The 15,242-nt window shown below is 68.0% G+C and overlaps 2 protein-coding genes across 5 annotated transcripts in view; both read left to right on the top strand.

Moving 5' to 3' along the window:
• Positions 1 to 3,228, top strand: part of CHCHD6 (coiled-coil-helix-coiled-coil-helix domain containing 6) — a 99,343-nt gene extending 96,115 nt beyond the window's left edge. For 2 of the 4 annotated variants that reach the window (XM_061129051.1, XM_061129047.1), the window contains 2 exons: positions 2,358 to 2,520; positions 3,052 to 3,228. In XM_061129051.1, coding sequence (XP_060985034.1) covers positions 2,358 to 2,520; positions 3,052 to 3,057 — 169 coding nt within the window. In that variant the 3' untranslated portion in view covers positions 3,058 to 3,228. The remainder of the gene's footprint in view (positions 1 to 2,357; positions 2,521 to 3,051) is intronic. The other 2 variants (XM_061129049.1, XM_061129048.1) reach the window with 2 other exon arrangements.
• Positions 3,229 to 11,325: 8,097 nt separating this feature from the next.
• PLXNA1 (plexin A1) overlaps positions 11,326 to 15,242 on the top strand; it is a 45,617-nt gene continuing 41,700 nt past the window's right edge. Inside the window, exon 1 of the mRNA XM_061129046.1 lies at positions 11,326 to 11,339. The gene's annotated coding sequence lies outside the window, so the exon portion shown is untranslated. The remainder of the gene's footprint in view (positions 11,340 to 15,242) is intronic.

Here is a 15,242-nt window from a genome sequence, read left to right as displayed (position 1 = left end):
GGAGCAGCCGGGCCTGCCCGGCCCCGACAGAGACGGATGTCTGGCCCCAGGGAACCCCCAGCCCTTCAGCGGTGATGAGACGCTTGCTCCCACATCCGCTCCGCTGGCGTGGCTCAGGACCGAGGTGTCGGAAGGACATCTGCTGGCCGGGTTCCACTGCAGCCGCCAGGGGGAGGTTATGTCAGCAGTGGTGACGGGAGAAGGGCGGTGACGTGCTCTCGTTGGTGGAAGGAGAGCCTTCGGAGGGACATGTGAGGGGCTGGGCCCGGGCCTGCGGGCAGCGGGGCTTGCAGGTTTGGGGGGCCGGCCCCCCACTGGCACGGGCACCCGCCCTCCCAGTTGGGGTGTCCGGCTCTGCAGGGAACCGGAGTCTCGCATGTCTTCTGCTGCTTTTCCGTACCCTTGGCGGTTTCCTCTCCCGAACCTTTGGGGAGTTTTCCAGAATTGGAGTGGATCTCAGTGGATGCAGCGTAGGGCCTGGGGGCCGTAGAGCCAGACAAGCAGGCCATTATGCTTGCCACGTCTCGTGTGGTGTGGCCTCGGGCAGGTCACCTAGGCCCTCTGATACCAGCATCCCCACCTGGCAGAATGGGCCACTGTGTGAGTTCGGACTGGGCAGGCTGGTTCTCAGAATGACGCGGACCTCAGGTGCAGCCGGGGCAGCCTGGAGGCGGCCTTCCCATCCGAGCCGCTTACCGAGGAGCCCTCTATCATGGAGGATGTGGGTTCTTCTCTGTTAGAAAGGGACTGGCCAGCCGTCTGCCTCCTGCTGACTTCCGCCCGGCCGGCACTCCACCACTTCCCTACACGGCCGACGGTGTGTTTCCTAGGCTTCTGCAGCCAGTAGGCAGCTCCCTCGGAAGCTCGAGTGGTCTCGGGCCTGTGTCCAGCGTGTCCCGCTTCTGTGCTGCTGGGAGGCCTGGCATCCTTGGCTCATGGGCGCGTCACTGCAGCTTCTGCCTCTGATGCCACATGGCTTCTCCTGGTGGTCTGTGTCCCTCCTCCTTTGGAGGGGGACACTCGTCAAGCCGGATCAGGGGCTGACCCCACCCTAACCCACCGTATCCGCCAAGACCTCGTTTCCAGCTGAGGCCACATCCTGAAGTTCCAGTCTCGCCCAGCCCCGGGCCCCCTGCCCCCCATTTAGGCCGGTGTGAAGGACCGTAGGGGGTGCCAGGCTGGAGCCCTGTCCAGGCGCAGGGCTCCCTGTGCAGGGTTGGCGGGGTGGAGGAGGGCAGACGGAAGCACACAGGAAGGTGTTTCAGGGGGCGGCTGAGAGGGCACGTCTGTCCGGAGGCATTTGAAAGGCCCTCCGTTAGCTTCATCCACGTCAGAAGGCCTGCGGCTCCGAGGGGAGGGCATCGGGCAGCGCTGGGGGCCGGGCAGTTAAGAGACTGTGGCGAGGGCCGCTGAGCCCCTCCAGCCTTCAGCTGCGGACACGGACAGTCTGAGCTCTGTCACAAGCCGCCTTCTGTCCTGGTACCTGCCGGGGGCTGGACTTGAGGACTGGACGTGGGGCAGGGCCGCTGTCCCCCTGCAGGTCCCGGGGACGGGAGTGGGGTCCTTCCCAAGTGCCCAAGCTCAGCCTGGGCCCCAGGGCTCCCGCGTGGACCCGCCCGGAGCCCTGGAGACACTGAAAGCGCGTCCCGGAGCCTCCTGGTCTCAGCCGCTGGTTTCTGTGTGGGGGGTGGGGGGGTGAGAGACAGCGCCCCACCTGGAGCTGCGGGGCCAGGGTCCTCAACACACGCGCCCTGGGGCGTGAGGGCACGTGTGAGTATGTGTGTGCACGTGTGAGTGTGCACGTGTGTGTTCATGTATGTGTGCACATGTGTTCATGTATGTGTGCACGTGTACCCGCACGTCTGTGTGCACATGAGTGTACCTGTGTGCGTGTGCCTGCGCACAGAAGTGTGATGGTGTGTGTGGGAGAGCTTGTTGGGCCCAGGGAGGGGAGGGTGGGAGGGACCGTGGGGGAGGCGTCAGAAAGGAGCTGACTTGAGAGTGAACTCTGCTTCGCTTTCTGTGTTTGCTTCACTCTTTGAAAAAAGAGAACGCAGCCGTTCTTCAGATGAGCACCTTTGGAGTCTAGTGTGCGGCCCAGGCCTCCCTTGTGCCTTGACAGGCACAGCAGGGACAGTGACCCCTCCAGGCCGCTGCGGAGATTCCCCAGGCAGGGGTCTGGGCATCTCCGCTCTGCCCTAGGCGTGCTGTGGTCTTCCCGTGTCCCGCGTGCGTCCTGTGTGTGTTAGCTGTGAACTCAGACGGCTCTGGGGGAGAAGCGGGCCCACAGCAGGGCGGGTGGGCGGGGAGCCCCGCGGGCGCTCTGGGGTGACCACAGGCCCCTCCTGTGTCCGCAGGCCGCGCAGGGTGGAGCCCGTGTGCTCGGGGCTGCAGGCCCAGATCCTCCGCTGCTACCGCGACCACCTGCAGGAGGTGCTGCTGTGTGCCGACCTGGTGAGAGCCTACCAGCACTGCGTCAGCTCCGCTCACAAGGCACGCGCGGCCCCACCCGGGCTCCAGGTCAGGGCGGCTGGCTGGTCAAGCCAGGCCCTGGCCTCCAGGGCAGTGGGGGAGCAGGCCGATACGGGGTGGGAAGCAGAACGGCGAGGTGGCAGAGGCCAGCGTGCAGCCTGATGGCCCTGGCCTGGGGGTGGCAGGGGGTCGTGGCAGTCCCAGGCTGACCCTGAGGCCCTGCCTTGACCCTCCCTGCCGATCCCAAGCCCCCGAGAGCTCCGGGCTGCCCGGGGCAACAGGGAGGGGCAGGTGCCCGTGGGTCCCCTGGGCCTGGGCCGGCCGCAGCCCTGCCACTTGTGTTGCTGTGGACGGCGCTGCTGAGCGGGTCCCACAGAGAGAACAGGGGGGGGCCCTCGTGGGCTGGGGGGAGCCGGCCTCTGCACCGAAGCTGGGCCCAGGGCAGGGGCGGGAGGCCACGGGTGCACAGCCGAGGGGGCTCCGTCCAGGCCTGGGGCCGCTGGGGAGGACCCCCTGCTCAGCGCTGGTGGAGCAGAGCCAGGGCCAGCACGCCCAGTGACTGGACTCTTCTCATTGCAGGGTTGACGCAGCCTTGTGCCGGGCCCACCGTGATGTGGAGCTTGAAGCCTGGACCTGCTGTGGGGCCACTGTCCAGACAACGGCCGCGGCCTCCCTGCTGGCGCCACTACCCCTGTGCTGGAGAAGGCTGTGTGCGCCCCACTCGCAGACAAATAAAGCAGATGTCTGTGCCTGGTGTCCCTGGGCTGCCTCCTCGTGTGCACGCAGCCCCCACAGCCCTGGGCCAGGCCCCGAGGGACACCCGCCCCGCTGCCCCCGGCACCTTCTGCAGAGACCATCAGGGTCCACCCCCCTGAGCGGCGTCACCCTGGCCGTGCGGGAGTGGGGCTCGAATGAGCCTGAGGAGGGCCTCACAGAGGAGGTCCCAGCGACCCTCAGGAGGGCGGGGGCGGGTCAGGGGACAGAGCAGGCCGAGCCCGGGGCTGGAACTGGCAGGACTGGACACGAATGGGGAGGGGGACCAGGCTGACTCTCGGCCTGGTGAGCTGGTGCTGGGGACCGCAGATGTGGGCCGGGGGAGACGGGGTCGGGGGGAGATGGCTGGTGCTGGGGACCGCAGATGAGGGCCGAGGAAGACGGGGTCTGGGGGGCACGGCCGGTGCTGGGGACCGCAGATGAGGGCCAGGGGAGATGGGGTGACGGCTGGGTTTGGGACTGGGGCGGGGCAGCATCCAGGGCTGGGTGGGTTGCCCAACTGCACGTGGGCTGAGGAGACGCCCCCCAGAGACCCGGGCAGCATCCCCGGCTCTGCAGGGGACAGACAAGCAGGACCGCAGCAGCCAGCTGGGCGGCAGGATGCCCGGAGGGGCCGTCCCCTGTGGTCAGCTGGGGGTCGCAGGTCCCAGCTGATGGACCCTGAGTGACCTCGGGGCCACCCTTCAGCTGGAGCCCCCACGGCCCTCCTGAGGCCCCGGCAGAAGCCTCTGCTGCCCAGGGCCTCATCCAGCCTCCAGGTCTCCCACCTGGCGGCGGGCTCGCTGCAGCTGTGCAGTGGCCTGTGTGCACCGTCCGCGTGTGCACGCCTGCGAGCGTGTGCCCGTGTCTCAGCCGGCCATGCCTCCGCGTGCTCCTGCCACAGCTCTCTGTTGCCCCAGCAGCTACCCAGGCTCCCCAGGGTCCCCCTACCCCCAGGGTGGCTGCAGGCTGTGCCCCCGAGTGTCACTGGTGTGTGGGGAGGTGCGTGCACACGTGTGTGCCTTTGAGCCTGCGTGTGGGCCCGCATCTCCAGGCCCTGCTCGTGGCCATCCGTGGCAGGAAGCAGTGCCTGGGAGGGCGGCATGGCTGAAGGCCCGGGGCAGCCGTGCTGGGCCCAGGTCCTGGCGTGTGACCGTCCACAGGGGTGGGTTCCCATCCCACCCGGTCACTGGGGTCAGTGTGACACGCCGGCTGGGATGTCCAGGGTCCAGCCAGGAACCAGAAAGTCCCGACCACTGAGATGGAGACCGAACCCATGGAGGTGGTCCCCGAGGACCTGGAGTAGCGAAAGCCCGGAGCAGACGTCCTGATGTGCGCAGCAGCGGGATGCTCCCGCCACCCTGGCTGGGGTGGGCAGCGACCCGCGGGAGGCAGAGCCCAGGGGAGGCAGCTGCGTCTCAGGGCCGTGATGGGTGGCCGTGGTCAGTGCTCAGCAAGGGTGAGGGCAGGGGACCTGCCGCCCAGGCCCCTCCGGCCACTCCAGCGTGCGGCCTGTGACCTGAGTCCGCTCCCTCCAGTAAGTAGCTTCACTCCAGAACTGTCTGCTGGAGTGGGCACAGAGGCCACATGCCCAGCTGCCCCCCGCCCCCGGCGCCCTCCCTCGTGGGCAATGCCAGCCCTGGGGTCGGTTCCTGATGGGTGCCCCGCACGCTCCCATCCTCCCAGGAGTCCCAGGGCACCCCCCCCCCCAACCCCATCCGTGCCCCAGGCCTGTGGTCTTGAGTGCCGACCTGGGGCCTCTGTCGTGGCCACGGAGCTTAGGAGAGGCCTCGCCGGGGAGCAGAGCCCCCCTTTCCCACACTGATCACGGCGTGGGCGACAAGGCAGCACACAGGCTCTGCCCACCAACTCCGCGGCCATGAGGCCCCCGGAGACAGCCTGGAGCTCGGGGATCCATTCAGAAGCTCAGTCGTGGAGAGGAACAGGGCTGCCCATACACACGTGACGGCCCCAGGGACGGGCTGAGGGTGCACCTGGCTCATGGCCCGCGTTTCCGTGCGTTCAGGGTCATGCTGTTTGCCTGGGGTTTATGCACCTGTTTTCTGCTCCTGACTGACTGCGATGCCTCTGTAGCACCACCGCCCCCGCCTCCAGAGGCTCATGGCAGTGCTGTCCCGCGCCTGCATTTGGGGGCTCCTGCCCTCGCTTCCCGCTGGCTGGCGGGCCCCGTGGGCACCCATACGCAGAACTGACGTCCTCGAGCAAAGGATGTCATACCTGCCCAGCAGGCAGCGGGGATGTGAAGCCTGCTGGGGGGATGTGGGGCAACCAGAGGGTTTGGGGGGCCGGGAGTGGGGGCTGCCCACAGCCAGAGAAGCAGCCAGCTCGCCAGGTCTGGGTCCCGCTCGAGGAAGACACTTCTGCTCCGTACCTGACAACCTGCCTCGTTAAATTTAACGGGCTGGTCATTCCCGGTAAATAAACATCAACTAATTATGAAGACGCTTTTGCTGGGGTTTAGCTGTGGAACAGGTAGACTGATTACATGAATGTTCAGCCTCAAAACGCGGGCGCCCACGAGAGGCCCACAGAGGGAGGATGACACCCCAGGCTGCCTGGAGTGCAGGGTCGGGGTAGACTGGACCCCACGGCACGGGGGTCCCGCTCAAGTGGACAGGTGGGCGGGGGCCGCCGGCTTGTGTGACGGGGAGTCCAGGAGGAAGGTGTCAGCATGGCTGGATCGAGGGGCTCAGACGCGGGGACCGGGCCCGGCCACGCTGCTCCCCCTCGGGCCCCGTGAAGGGCCTGCAGCACCCGCCTTCTGGGGAGTTCCCTCCCCGTCCCGGTCCAGCGTGGGGCCTCAGCAGGGCCGTCGCCCGGGCCTCTGCGGGATCCGCCCTCTCAGCCACAGACCTGTCGGGTCACACTGCAGAGCGGCTCCCGGGGCCGGTTCACGGGCTGGGTTCCAGGAGGGTGATGGGTTCCGAGGTGGCCTTGTTGGACCGTCTCCGAAACCTGTTAGTGGGAGACGGGGGCCCGCGAAGGTGGCTGGGGCAGGGTTGCTGTGGGGTCCTCTCTGCAGAGAGGCAGGGGCGTCCCGGGCACGTCTCTGCCAGGATGCGAGGAGCTGGGGACACTGTGCTCCTGGGAGGTGACCAGGGGCCCGATAGGGAGGTGGCCTTTCCCGGGGCTTCGTTCATGCACCACTTGGATTTTTTTTTTTTTTACCATGAGTGTAATATTTTAAAAATTAAAAGCCCTGTTTTAGTTGCTTAGAAACCCAAGAGGCCAGACCTCTTGGGAGTCAAGGGTTACAGAGCAGCTTTCACACCAGGGGGGTTGCCGGCACCCGGGCATTTCCCTTACAGTGAGCACTGGGAAGGGTCAGTCACATGACTCCAGTGGACCCAGGGCGCTGCCGGGGTCGTCACCCCCGAGAATGCACACGCAGAAAGGTGGAGCTGAGAGGCAGACGCCCAGGGACATGCTTGGGCTCCTGGAGCCAGCCGTGCCTGAAGCAGGCCTCCACATCAGTGAAAGTGTCCTTGAGTGAAGCGGAGCCTGGTTTTTATCAGGACTGTTCCCGTCTTCTGTTTCTCTGGTGTTCACTCTAGCTGCTAGAGATTTCAAATGCCACCTCTGGTATCTGTCCTCCCAGAGCCCCGCCTGCCCCGCAGTGCGTGGGGCTGAGGCAGCGGTGTGGCCAGGTCTTGGCTCTCCCTGCCGCCCCCTGCCCCTCACAGGGCCTGTGCCAGGGGTGGGAGATGGCGTGGCTGCCCGTAGCCCTCCCTGCCAAGGACACAGGAGACAGGGAGCTGGTCCTGTCTGCTCCTCACTCTCCTTGCCAGGGACCCCGCGATGGTGCCGCATGGAGGAGACCCAGGTGCTGACATGCACTCAGGTCCAGAGCCCACGGGCCTGGGGCTGCTGATGACCAGCAGGTGGGCAGGGCTTAGGGAGGCTTCCTGGGAGAGGCGGGGCCGGGCCGGGGCCCTGGGCAAGGTCAGCAGGGTGACCTCATGGGGACGGGGAACAGCATCACATGGGGAGCTCGTGGTGGGTTCGGGAAATCACAGTTTCCCTGTGACAAGCCGTGGGGGGCAGGAAGGGGCCTCGCTGTGGAGAGGGATGCCCACGGCCCCTGCCTGCCGGCGGAGCTTGCGGTAGATTTGGGAAATCATAGAGATTCCCTGTGACGAGGCGTGGGGGGCAGGAAGGGGCCCTACTGTGGAGGGGGACGCTCACGGCCCCTCCCTGCCGGCCGGCGGGGCAGGGGCAGGCTGAGGCAGCTGGGCAGTCCTCTGACCCTCACAGTGACCCTGAGACTCGAAGGGTGGGGCCCTGGCGGGAGCGGAGCTGCGAGCACTGGGGCCCCGAGTCTCTGCCTCCGAAGCCTCTGCTCTCCTACATGGAGCCCCAGGGTGCAGAGACCTCCCCCAGGGAGGGTTTTCCCAGAAAGGGTGGCTCCAAAGCCCCCCTAGAAACTCCGGCTTCCCTCTCTCCACCGCTGCTCCCACACCGAGACCCCCTGTGCCCATGGGCGGCAGCCACCAAGGGGTGTGGGGTAGGCCCAGGAGGGGATCTGGGTTTGACTGCGGGGGCCGGCCTGCCCAGCTGCGCGGCTCAGCAGCAGAGTTGGGACTCCGGCTGGTACCTGGCCCTCTGGCCTGGGTCGAGGCTCCCAGCCTCCTGGGCCACGCCCCCCTCCATCCCCCCACCCAACATGTGAACTAGCAGGACATTGGTGCGCTTGGGACTCTAGTCGGGAGCGTCTCCAAGGAGGTGACGTGCTGGGAGACTGGAGTCACGGGGACGCGGTCAGGAGGGGTGGTGGGCCGGACCCCTCTGGTGTCTCCACTGGCGGGACGTCCACTGTCCAGCCTGTCTGGCCACGAGGCCTTGGGCACAGCTCTGCTCCCAGAGGGGCAGCCGTGGAGGGTCCCTGTCCCCTGCCTACTTGGAGGTGATCGTCATGTCCAGGGACGACTTCCTTAGGGCAGGGCAGAGGCCTGCACCCTCTCCAGAGCCCCAGTGCCCACACCCCAGGGACTGTCCTACAGCGTGGATGCTGACGCCCGCGCCCGGCGTGTGTCCTGTCCCCCGCCACAAGAGCGCTCCGGGAACAGTCACCATAACAGGGACGTAGAGTTGGCCCCGCTCGGCTGACACCCCCCCTGGAACCTGCTGCAGCCCCGAAAGCTGTCATTTCAGAGATGTTCCAGGCGTGGACGTGATGCTGGGGGCGCTGGACTCCGCCTCTCCTTTGTGCTGCCCACCGCCTTCCTGCCACGGCGTGCCCACTGGGGCACCCGGTCCAGCGCTGCATCCAGCGTGCGTCTGATGCTCAGCGAAGGCGCCCATCACTGCCCGCGTGTCCGCGTCCCCGCCGTGGCTGTCCCAGGCGTGGCCCTTCTACACTGAGATCTCTGACGGCAGAAATGGCGACGCAGGCCCGCGAAGCCCCGGGTTCTCTCTCCCTGACTCCTCCGGGGTGGAGGGCCCTGCCAGCCGCTGCCTCGCGTCACCTGCACATTGGCATCAGTCGGCCCTGTGCCCCCAGGCTGGCTCCCCGGTGCTGCTCTGACGGCGACCTGGGTGGGGTCCTGCACGTTTGGGGGCTGTGGGCTGAGACCCCCGTCTGCTTCTCCACCCTGGGTTCACAGCTGGCCTCCTCTGGCCCTATGGACGTGGGCAGCCGGGTTGCCAGTTACTTTGGGTGGGAGTGCCGCCTCCTGGGAATTTCAGCACAGCAAGGGGGCTGGGGCTGCTTCTGGTTCTCACCCCTGGGCCCCACCTAGGGTGGAGGCCACGGTCCTGCTGAGGGCAGCCATCCAAGGACCGTCCCCTGTGAGCTGCCTGTGACTCCCAGGGCGACAGGCACCCACTCAGGAGCCCCTGGGGCTAGTGCATGCTATGCCAGCTGCAGACCCTGGCTGGGCTCTTCCCACTGGTTCCCTCCAGCCTGCCCGATGCTGCCTCCCTGCTTTCCATGGGGCAGGAACCCGCCAGCCAGCCTGTGTCACTGTTTACATCGGTCACCCACTTGTCCCCTGAAGCCATCTCACTTTGCAGCCCCAGGACAAGGTGACCCTGAGCCCCGCGGCTCTCAGGGGTGTCTGTGGAGTGGCAGGCAGGGGCTCTGCTCCTGTCTTCTCTATAGCATGGTGCTGACGTGACCTGGCCGCCTCCACAAGGACGGCGACTCTGAGCCCAGACTCACCACCACTGGCTGCAGGTGGGCCAGGAAACCTAAGGAAGCTGCTGTCAGGAACGCTTCCTGGAGGCGGAGGGCACTTTGGGCCTTGAGGTTGCAGCAGCAGGGGCCCCCCTGGTTGAGGGCATAGCAGGGGCACAGGCCCGGTGGACCCGGGGGAGGAGGAGGCCGGCGGCCGACTGGGGCCCTGTCTGTCCCACTTCCAGCAGCTTGTTTAATGCCTGCACCTGGGCTTTCTCTGGGGACTCCGTCCCCGAAGCCGCCCTCGCTCAGAGAGCTCCCTGCGCTAGTATGGCCCCGGGAGGCTCTACTCCTGGCTGCAGTGACTGGTCCGTGGGGGCCCCAGATCCAGCCCACTCACAAGGGTCCATTCTGGGACTCCTCCCGGACCTGCTGGGCAAGGAACACCCGGAGCTGCCAAGGCCACTAGGCACAGAGGCTGGCAGGGGCGTGACCTTGGGCAGCAGAGCCCAGGGATGGGGGAGCGTGCCTGCCCCCTGCAGCTCCCCTGACGCCCTGGGAGCTCAGATCAGGTGAGGCCCGTCTGCTTGACCACAGGGCCTGCCGGGGAGGGAGGCCTCCCTCAGGGCCTGTGCCCTGGTGAGCCCTGCTCCTGCTCTGGGACACAGCTCTCTGCAAGCCCCTCCGTCTGCATCTCCTTGACGCTGCCCCTGGCAGACTGCCGTCCTTGTCCCACCCAGCAGCCAGAGTGGGCTTCCCAGAGGCGATGGTGACTGTAGCCACCCTGCGTGTCCAGTGGCGGCCAGCGCTCACCTCTCAGGGCGCTGCACACTCAGGGCTGGCTCCGTGTGAGCGTGTGCATGCACTGCGGGGGTGGGGTGGGAAGTTGTGAAGCGACCCCCTGGAGGATCTGCCCAGGAGGGTCCCTCCCTCCTCCGACCCCTGCGGAGAGGCCCCCAGAGTTCCTTCTGCACAAAGCTCTGAGATAGAAATGCAGAAGCAGTCCCGAAGGAACATGCACATTTGGAAGTGCTCCCCCTCCACCCCCAATGGATTTGATTCTGGTTCTTGCAATTGTTTCCCACAGCCCCACACACTGCCTGCCCTCTCAAGTGGCAACAGAAGTGAAACCCACACAGGAAACCCAAGGAGGAAGAGCCCCGTGCCCGCTGACTCATTTCCCTCCATGTGAGGGGACGGGGAGGGGGGGTGCCTGGGCCGCAGCCTCCAGTCCCCAAGGCCCCCCGCTCTGCTCCCCTCTCCATCTGCACCAGACTGGCCACCGGGGCAGAGACCCACGACGCGGGGCTCTCGGGAGCAATACTTATTTGCCATTTTTGCTCCAGCGCTCTGTGTGTTGGGGTTTCTGTCCTGGGTCCCTGATGGACTGCAGACTTTCCTCGTTGATTTTTTGGGGTCCCTCCTACATCCTGGCTACGCGGCTGTTGTGCACAGGTGTTGTGAATGTCTTGTCCCAAGGCCTGGCTTATCTTGGTATTTCCTCTGCTAACTGTTAATGAACAAAAATAACCAACATGAAGGTAGTCACCTTGACCCCTATTTTCCTTTATTTTTGACAGGCTGAAGGACGCTGGTGGCCGAGGGTCATAGAGATGACCAGCTCTGCTGTCTGGAGTGCCTATCCGCCGCCTGGAAGGATGGCGCTGCGTGAGGCCGAGTGTCACGTCAGGGGTCCTTCGGGGAGGGGCCCACAGGTGACAGGAGTCACTCCAGAGGCTGAGTGAAGGGGGTGCGGGCCCAGGGCAGGCTCTGAGAACGGGTGGGCCCGCTGCGCGCAACCAGCCACGCTGGGATCCGCACACCTTCCAGGGACTCCGGCCAGGGTCGGGCCCCCACCACGCAGACTGCGACCCCACGTCCCCAGATGTCACTCCGCAGGCGACAAGCGTGACATACCGTACCAGACCCACAGGAGATGGAGAACAGCAGCTCGGAATCCAGGACTCAGCCCCTCGAGGTGGGGAGGGGCAGGGGTCGCCGGGGCCTGCATGGTCCCTCTCCTGCGGGTGACCGCTTGGCTCGCGGCCATCTGGCGTCTGCGGCTCCGCCCCAGCTCGTCCCCCCGCACTCCGGCCCCGGGCCCTTCAGCCGTCCCCACGGCTCCTGCCGCCTCGCCTCGCGCTGACCAGGTGCCCCCCCACGGACTCACCTTCTGACGATTCCGGGGCGCGCGCGCTGCTGCGGGGGCGCGGCCACGGGGACGGCCCCAGCCCTGCCGACTCAGGAGCTCGGATTGGCGACCCCCGCCCGGCGCGCCTTTGACCTGCCCCAGCTAGCTCCTACGTCCCGCTCCCCTCCTCTTGCGCCCCCAACCTAGCCCCGCGACCCCCGCCCGGCGCGCCCCTGACCTGCCCCGCGACCCTCGACCGGTGCGGCTCCCGGACCCCACTCGCCGCACCGAGCGCCTCGCTCAAGTCCCCGCACCCATTCCGCTGGCCTCCTCTCGGGCCGCGCGCCCCGCAGCCCCCTGAGGATCCCGGGCCGAGACCGCCGTTCTGGATCGCGGCCGCATCTGAGTCCGGTTCTGGGGCAGCGGCTGCCGGAGGCGGTGTTGCCCTTTGCAGCGTGCGGTGGGCCCAGGCAGGCGGCGGGGATCGAGCGCCCCCTGGAGGCCGCCGCCGGCCCCGCCCCGCGCCGGCCCCGCCCCCGCGCAGGCCCCGCCCCCGTGCAGGCCCCGCCCCGGCCCGGCCTCCCCGGGCGGCGCATGCGCGCGGCGCCCCGCGGGCGGCGAGAGCGAGGCCGGTCCGCATCCGCGCGCCTGGCGCCCCATTCATGCTGGGCAGCGGCGGCGGCCACGCAGCGGAGCCCGGGCGCGGCGGCCTCGGCCTGGGCGGCCTGCGCGGCTTCGGCGGCCCCGCGGCGGGGCAGGGGCGGGCGGCGGCGCGGGCGGCGAGCTGCGATGGCGGGCGGCGGGCGCGCCCCGGGGCAGCCTGTGAGTAGGGGCTCAACTTTCCCCGCGGCGGGGCGGGCGGGGGTCCTGCGATGGTCCAGCGGGGGTCCGGGCTCCGGGCGGCCCCGGGCCGGCCTCCTCGCCGCTGCGGCCGAGCGGCGGGCAGGGGGCACGCGGGGCGGGGGGCGCTGCGGCGCGCGTGTCCGCGCCCCCGCGTGTCCCTGCGGCTGCCGCCTGGTTCACGCGTGTCCGGGCGCGGCCGCGGCGCCGGCACTGAGCCCGCGCGTCCCCGCCCGGCCGGGATGGGACCCTGCCCGCCGAGCTCGCGGGCCGCGCCGCCTCCGCCGAGCCGGGCGGGGAGAAAGTTCGCTGCAGCGCTGCCGGGAGGGCCCTTCGGCCGGCCCGGGTCGGCGGAGCGCGCTGGACGTCCGGCGCCGGCAGGCCCGCGGGGTCGGAGTGGGCGCCGGTCCGCCCAGGCCCGCAGGCCCGCGCGGGCTGGGAGGGGCGGTGCGCCAGCCGCGCGCCCGGCCTTCTCGCCGCCCCGCGCGGGGCCTCTCCAGGGTCAGTCGCTTCCCGTGGCCGCTCCGAGGGCTCCTGCGCGTCCCTGGGCCTGGTGGGCGGCGGGGCTGGCGGTCGCGGGGCGCGATCGGGCGGTTTCGGGGAGGGGATTGCGACTGCGGGGACCCACGCCCGTTCCGAGACCACAGGGCCAGCCCAGGAAGGGGGCGAGAGGAGCTCTGGCGGCCGTCTAGGGCCCGGAGCTGCCCCTGGTTCATCTGTGGGGTGCTGGGGCCACGCCCCTTGAAAGAAAGAGGGGTGTGTGTTGGGGGACGTGGACCGAGCCTTCAGCCCCCGAGCCTGGGATCCGGCGGTGCGGCCCTCCGCGCTGCCCCACCTCTTTCCGAGCCGAGGCGGGTTCTCAGGGTCTGCTCCGGGTGGGCACAGCCTGGCTCCTCAGGCCCTGGGGAGCTCGCCCAGGCAGGTCCCCTGGTGCCCTGTTGACTCGGGGTGTGCAGGGGAGACCGGGTGCTGCGCCAGGGGCTCACTGGGAAGCCAGTGGTTTCTTTCAGGCCTTGCAGCAAGTCGGCCTGGGAGGGGGCCCGGGAGTCCCCGAGTGGGCATTTCAGGTAGAGGAGACGGCGCTGCAGAGGCCTGGCCAGCCCTGGTGTGGCTGAGGTTGAGTGCTTGGGGGTGGGGGACAGATGAGAGCTGTGAACCAAGCTGACTGCCCTTTGCTGGCTCTGCCGTGGTTGGTGTGTTGTAAGCCCCTCCTTATCCCAAGGAACATCTCCGGGTGTGAAATGGGGTCGGGAGGAGAGGATAACTTGGGGGAGCCGGAGACAGGCACTTTTCCTGAGGAGCAGGACTCGAGTGCCCCGGATCCCAGCTCCCTCAGACAGGCCTGGAGGGGAGCAGGCGGCTTGGGACCACCTCTGGGGGCCTGTGTGGGGGAGGTGGGGTGACCGGGCAGCTCTTGGTGCCGGCTGCTGACCGACAAGGCACCCCTGGGCAGGACGCCGTGTCTTCTCCGTCCCCCATGCCTCAAGCTATCTGAGCCTCGCGAGGGTCCAGATGTGGCTGGGGAGTTGGCCAGTGGGGCGGGGGGAAAGATTGGGGCCATCCCTCTGGGAAGAAGCCTCTGAGGGCCTTTGTTTCTCAGGGCGCGGAGCAGCGGTGGCCGCGGGCCCGGGAGAGAAGCGGGTGGCGCGCTCTCCACGCCCTGGCAGACGGCTGAGCTGGTCCTGTGCGGGCGTGGAGGCCGCCCGGCCGCTCCCTGCCCTGCTCACCTCCTGTCGGCACACCCAGCCCTGTGCCCCTGGCAGCTTCTCCCTCCCAGCCTGGCCCTGATTGGCGCTGCGGGCACCCTCACTGCCCTCTGCGCGTCCAGCAGGTTCCGCCCCGGCCTTTGCTCCTGCTGCCCTGCTCCCGGGGTGCCCCTCCCCCGCTAGCGCCGGGCCTGGTCCTTGACCAGCAGGTGGAAGGGCCTCCCCAGACCCCAGCGCGGGCCCAGAGCTCGCATCTGTCAGGGCTCCCCTCCCCCCGGCCGGCATGGCCCTCCCCAGCAGCCGCTCTGGAATGAATGCATTTTTTCCTGGGCAGAGCAGAGGCCCGTGGGAGTCCAGGTCTCTGTAGGAGTGTGCACAACTAGCTGGGTGACCTTGGGTCTCTCTGAGCCGTGGGCCCGGTTCCTCGCGGGTAGGGGGAGTCCTCCAGCTCTCTTTAGTGGCCCCTCTGAGGGGGTGGTCTCCAGGCCCCCTTTTCCTGGCTGCAGCCCCCTACCCCTGACTGGTCCTCTGGGCAGCCCTATTGGGGGAGGGGCAGCGGGCCCCCGGCCAGGCTGGAGTCTGGATGGCACTTCTTCAGCTGGGTCCCTCCTGTTTAATATAAAAAGTAGGGCCCGTAATTGCATTAGGACGTGTATAATTATACGGAGGAGGGGAGAGCCCAGCCCCTGGTAATTGCAGGCCTGCTTTGAACTGATAAACGGTGAGTGATTCATGTTTTCTTTGGAGTTCGCAAGCACTCAGCCCAGGCCCCGCCGAGTCCTAAGGAGCCTGTTCTCCGGTTCTGCTTTGCCCTGGGCTCCTGAGCTGGGGGCAGGGGCTGGGTCTCCCTGCTGCCTGGGAGGTCCCTGGCTGCGTAGTTGTTGGGGACGTCCGGGCGGGGAGTGAGCAGGTAGCTGACAGCGTGCGGGCAGGGTCCTGCGGCAGCACAGCCTGGTGCCCTTCCTGTGGGGTGCTGGCCAGAGCCCCCCCTTCTGGGGGCTCAGCATGCCCCCTCAGGCCCTCACCCGTCACCCGCGGGTGCTGACCAGCAGCCCCCCTCAGTTCTCCGGGCTCAGCAGCCCTGAGGGGAATAGGGTGTGGGGAGTGAGGTTGGGATGGGGGGGCAGGGCCCAGTCACTCACTCACAAGGGCAGGTCCTGGGCGGGCCTCTGGGGCTCAGGCAGCTCTTGTGCTGGTGGGGACA

This window comes from Dama dama, chromosome 24 (assembly GCF_033118175.1).
Source record: "Dama dama isolate Ldn47 chromosome 24, ASM3311817v1, whole genome shotgun sequence".
NCBI classification, from domain to species: domain Eukaryota; kingdom Metazoa; phylum Chordata; class Mammalia; order Artiodactyla; family Cervidae; genus Dama; species Dama dama.
Note: the sequence above shows the minus strand (reverse complement) of the source record. Positions and strands in the feature narration are given on the sequence as shown.